Source organism: Ruditapes philippinarum, unplaced genomic scaffold, assembly GCF_026571515.1.
Source record: "Ruditapes philippinarum isolate M1 unplaced genomic scaffold, ASM2657151v2 ctg7699_1_1_1_1, whole genome shotgun sequence".
NCBI classification, from domain to species: domain Eukaryota; kingdom Metazoa; phylum Mollusca; class Bivalvia; order Venerida; family Veneridae; genus Ruditapes; species Ruditapes philippinarum.
The window spans coordinates 38,099-44,098 of record NW_026853489.1 but is presented as its reverse complement, the minus strand read 5'-3'; the positions used below and the strand labels follow the sequence as shown (position 1 = coordinate 44,098).

Here is a 6,000-nt window from a genome sequence, read left to right as displayed (position 1 = left end):
GAAAGGGAAAAAAAAATCAGTGCAGGACGTCGGAAGTCGATGATCCAATGATCTCAATCTTTTGTCTTTCGCCGTCGATAAAGTTCTGCTCATCCAAGGTATAATTTATGGATTTAAACCTAGTGCTCTTTTACGGACTTGTGTAAATACGTTTTATTTTAGATTATAATCCATCGACTTTTCTTTCGAATAGACGAACTAAAATCATAAACAAAACAAAAGCACTTGATTATCTAACATATATATTACTGATAAAACTGATAGATACCTATTGCGTAACACTGTGGCTCTTTTGTCCAAGACCCATTTGTTTGACATATGATATACGGAGTACCATGTAGAATATACCCGTCGGTAAGACATACAAGCGATATGTTTGACAGGTAGGTCCTTTCTTCATAGCTAAGTTGACTTTTTATTTGCGGATTGTCACAACCTATTGGAATTATATAATGCCATATTAAAACGTGTATGCACTGATTTGGCTGATTCACTCTACATCATAACTTTAAAGGATCCAAACTGATGTCAAAATGCCTAAATCCACAAAATTTAAAAATCATTTGAAACGGGGAAACATAAAAAATATGATTAACAAATATGTTGAAACTTAAATTTAAGAGCGATTGATAATTGGATTTGAAAACTTTTAAAAACGTTCATTTTCAGGTCATTTTTAACAATAAAAATAATTATTCTTGAGCGAATGTTCTGAAAAGTTGCATATAATTTATTATTATTATTATTATTATTATTATTATATTTAATTATTATTATTATTATTATTATTATTATTACCTTGTACACAAACTGGAGCAGAAGACCATTGCCCGTCATCCTGGCAGTAAATTGTGAAATTGTTTTCGTCTATAAGTGTATATCCTTGATCGCAAGAGATGTTTGCAAGTGACCCGTATGTTGTATTGTCAAACGACGTGATTCCATTTTCCGTCGTTGGATTGCCACAATCTGAAAGAAAGGTTAACAGACATTGTTTATATCCTAAATGTATAAAATATATGAGCAGCGCCATTGCAAAACCAATGATAATAAACAAATTACAATGATATGAATAAGTTTAAGCGGAGCCTTGTATTCAAGGTCAGTAATATATCCTTCAAGAAGTGTGTTTCTTAGTTATTGGGATAGAAAATTTGTGCTTATATTTCTTCGTTAATGGGATAGAAAATTTGTGTTTATATTTCTTAGTTACTGGGATAGAAAATGTTTGTTTATCATATGAATTTGAAGGGTAAATTGGCTTTTTATAGTTATAGCTAACTCGTGTCCATGATATATAGCTAACTCGTTTCCACGATATATTGCTAACTTGTTCCCTAGACTTATAGCTAACTCGTACCCACGACATATAGCTAACTCGTTTCCACGACATATAGCTAACTCGTTTCCAGGATATATTGCTAACTCGTTCCCTCGACATATTGATAAATAGTTTTCAAGACATATTGCTAACTTGTTCCCTCGACTTATAGCTAACTCATACCCACGACATTTAGCTAACATGTTCCCTCGACATATAGCTAACTCGTTTCCACGACATATTGCCAACACGTTCCCCCGACATATTGCTCACTCGTTTTCAAGACATATTGCTAACTCGTTCCCTCGACTTATAGCTAACTCGTACCCTCGACATATAGGCCTTTCTACGACGCGGTCCGTTGCTATGAAAAATCGATTGGAAGTAGTATTTTCCCGCGCATGTGCAATCTGCGTAGGGCAAAAGGGGCATAGAATAATATAGAAATATAGAAGAAGTTCATAGACAATTCCGAGTTAGTTTAAGGTAAAAGGTACAAAATTATATAAATTAGCTTTTAACAAATATAGAAAAGATTCCTTTATAGCTTTGTGGCCAAGATTCCGATACAAAGGCATGGAAAAGGAAATTGTTTAAGAATTTCCCCTTAAGTTCACGGACCTGACATTGAGATTTTTTTAAGAAAATGTGGTATTATATCTATTATTCAAATGGGATTCAACTAAATTGTTGTTGAAATAATTCACAAAAAGATAAAGAAATTTTATAACTGATGAAATCGAGGTTAGTTATCAATCTGAAAAAAGTCAGAACAATCACGGTGATAATGCATTTTTAGTGTTCAGTTTGCTTTATTTTATCCTTTATTTGACTGTAATGCGAAGCAGATAATTTTTAAGTCACATAAATATAATTTAAATAACGTTTGTTAATTTTTTTTTCAAAATCTTTAAGGAAAGTGAAATAACACACAATTTTTCCTGTTCCTCGTAACACCTGTTTATATTTTTAATGCAAGTCACACTAATTGTCACTTCTCAAAATCAATAAACATTGATGAGATCGGTATATATAAAAGTTACTTAAATTACGATTTTCATAATTATACGTGATCAACTATGTCATGGTAAACGTTCCGGTTGAATGATATTATAGCTGGAAACAAACAACCGTGTCGCGTGTCAATCTGTTTGACACTTACCGCCTGGCCAATCCAAAAGGAAGCGTATACTACACATTGTGTAATATTATGTAATACAGGGGTAATAAATTTAATATTTAACACGCTGCTGTTTAAATTTTAATAACAGATGAAAAAGTCGTCTAATGATACCTAAAATAGACGACTTTTGTGTGCGCTTTTTGACCATTGGATTATTAGTCCCGCATATTTATCATATCTGTTATAAATACCAATTAACGTTTTAAGTACTTACCGCTTTAAGTCATCCAAAAATTACTGTTTTCTGGTTGACATAACATGGAATCACGACTATAAAAGCCTTAAAGTATCATACACTGTTCTCAATTTAACTGCGCTTTTGCCCTACGCAGAATGCGCATGCGCGAAATGCAACATCGGTTGCTATGGAAGAATCGTATTGTAAATAGGTCTATAGATTACTCGTTACCTGGACATATAGCTTACTCGTTCCCTCCACACATAGCTACCTCCTTCCCACGAGTAAGTAAGTCCTTCCCTCGACATATATTGGTAGTAAATCGAGCACAGCATGTAAACATCCGCGGCACTCGCCGAATTATTTTTACAAAATTTATATGGATACACGTGATTGATTATAAAATAACTTTGCACAATAGTGAAATAACATTAAAGGAAATTAACTATGGTTTTTATTTTTGAAATACACGTCTAAATTGTAAGAAATGAGAATGACCTTGTGCAGACAATTACGAGCATGATATATAGACGCTCATCAATTTGTACAGCGGTATACTTGATTAGAATAAACCTGAAGGTACGCCAACTAAACTTAAGTACAAACAGTAACGGTTGAAAACCGCTAATAGTTTCGCGTATGGTACCGTCTTTTGTGTGTCGTGTAAAATGTAAAAATGGAAGAAACTATCGATTTTAATGATAGAAATTAAGGTGTATTATATAACACAAAATTATCACTTAAAACTGATGCCATCACAGTTACAATTTTTACACAGGAAACATATGAAGAAATAAAGGATTATCTATGTAAAAAGTACTCTTTTGAAATAAACAAAAACACAAATGGTATTGAAACTCACATATCTGAAAATGAAAAGAAAACTGTTGTCACAATTTATGAAAATAAAACAATATTCATTCAAGGGAAAGGATGTTGGAAGTGGAAGAACACAATTTTTAAAACAATATTAGATAACTTGAGTGTGACCATTCCAGACAATCTGCAATCTTCAAACCAAGTAAACCAAAATGATAGTTCTCCAGTCAGTAGTAGAACATCCAAAAGTCCTTTGCAGTATCTCTCTAGCATGGTAAATCTCTTGCGTAGTCCAGGATACCAATTAGACCAAGTAATCAAAGAAGCGCATCTTATTTAAAGGGAGGTAGTGCAACACTTTTCAATAACAACAACAATGAGCAAACCTTTGTCAAACAGCCAGTAGCTGAAAAATCATCAAAAAGTGAGCAAGTAAAGATTGTTCAGATTGAAAATAATGCAAATAGTGATGAAACTTTTGTGAAAGAAGGATTTGAGTCTGGTATAAATGAACCTTTAGTGAATGAAGACGTAATTAGGTGTGACAATCTGTCTGTTTCCATCAGTACTGATAGGTCTGTAAAGGGTATTGTTGATATTGATGAAAGTGAACCATTCATGTGTCCATTAGTTAACAAAGATACTACAGATAACAGCAATGAAGAGTTTAAAAAGCAAATGAAAGAAAACAAAGACCTTCAAAACACATTAAAACAGTTTCTGTCTCAATCCAAAATTCTAAAAGGTGAAAATGAAAAATTGCTCAATGTACTAGAAAATACAAAACGTGAAAATGAAATTCTACGCATGAAAGTCATTGAACAAAGTGACAAGTGTGAAAAAGTTGAAAGTGAGCTATCAAAACTGAAACATAATCTGAGCAAAGCTACAGCTGAATGTCTTATACTTGAAGAATCAAATGAAAAATTAAAAAAGCAAAATGTTACCCTGTCAAAAGAGAAAACACAACTAGCCGATCGATTAGCCAAGTCTACAATGAAAGCAGACAGTATCGAATCGAAAATTGAAAGTGTGACTGAGTGTGTAGGAAAGAAAGTAGCGAAAGACATAAAAGACTTGAGAGATGAACTGTTGAAAGAAATGTATGAAGTAAAACAGCAAATTGGTAGATCGGTAATACAGACTTCTGCTGAAAAAAACGATCTCGCCTGAGCCACATAAACAGGATAATTTTGAGAAAGTCATACAAATTAACACAAAAAAGCCTGAAAATAACACTCGGCCAACAGAAAATCAAAATTCAAAATCTAAATACTCTGCATTTATAGCAGGTGATTCAATGACAGGTATCCTGAGTGCGAACAGAATGTCAGACTTTAATGTGAAAGTTAACATCAAGACTCACTCTGGTGGAAGAATACGCACAATTGAAAATACCTTCATATCAATGAATGATACAGATTCAAATGGAATAAAGGATAAAGATTAAATATTACTTCATGTAGGCACAAATAATATATCTGATGCAGATTCCAGCCAGTACATAGTTGATGAGCTGAAGGATACAATACACACTGTAAAAACCATCAACTCAAAATGTAAAATAATCATTTCTTCAATTCTACCTAGAAGAAATGACAAACTTGTCAACACCATTATATCTGAAACCAACAACAGGTTTAGAGATCTGTGTGCAGATGGTGGTCACCACTATATCAACCATAACTCTGACTTTATCCTGCATGGTACTCCAGACAAGTCGTTGTATAAAGACTATTTACATCTAAATAGAAAGGGTGGAAAACTGTTTGGAACAACCATGAGGAAGGCTATAAACTATGTCCTAGGCATATCTACGATGCCATCTGATGACCATAGCAGTAACAAAATGGACAACAAGTCTCATTTTCAGAAAGGGAGGTTTACAGGGAGGAGAGACGAGAACATGGTCTACATGCCAGTACCAACTTCATGGCTGAGGAATCAGAATTCTTGGGATCGCCGTCGTTAAATAATTGTAAAAGTAATTCATTTCAATATTGAGAAACCAATTTTAATTTGATTAATGAAATTGTAAATGACAATACTTTAAACTATGACTCCAATAAGAATAGTAACTCTTGGTACACGCATAAAGGGTTGAACATACTACATCTAAACATTCACTATTTGTACCCAAAATTGGACGAACTTAAAATTATAATTTCAGAACAAAAGATTGATATACTCTGTTTATGTGAAACATTTCTAAATGTAAATTTTCTAGACAATGAACTACAGTTGGACAATTTTACACTTTTTCGCAAGGACAGGCCTTCCAATGGAGGCGGTTTAATTATTTATGTTAGAGACTGTTTATCTTGTGTACATAGATCTGATTTAGAAAGTATTTCTATTGAATCCATTTGGCTTGAACTTAAACAGCCTAAATGTAAATCATTATTATTGTGTTATGCATACAGACCACCATCTTCTAAAGTTGAGTGGCTTGATAATTTTGCTATATCCTTAGAAAAATCATATTTAGAGGAAAAAGAA

At 33.1% G+C, this 6,000-nt stretch overlaps 1 protein-coding gene across 1 annotated transcript in view; it reads right to left on the bottom strand.

The window, feature by feature from the left end:
* Positions 1-268: 268 nt before the first annotated feature.
* The window catches only part of LOC132737033 (apolipoprotein R-like), a gene marked incomplete at its 3' end in the record, with an annotated part of 29,812 nt that continues 24,080 nt past the window's right edge, over positions 269-6,000 (bottom strand). Inside the window, exons 2-3 of the mRNA XM_060724263.1 lie at positions 799-969; positions 269-436 (exon numbers count right to left, since the gene is read on the bottom strand). Coding sequence (XP_060580246.1) covers positions 269-436; positions 799-969 — 339 coding nt within the window. The remainder of the gene's footprint in view (positions 437-798; positions 970-6,000) is intronic.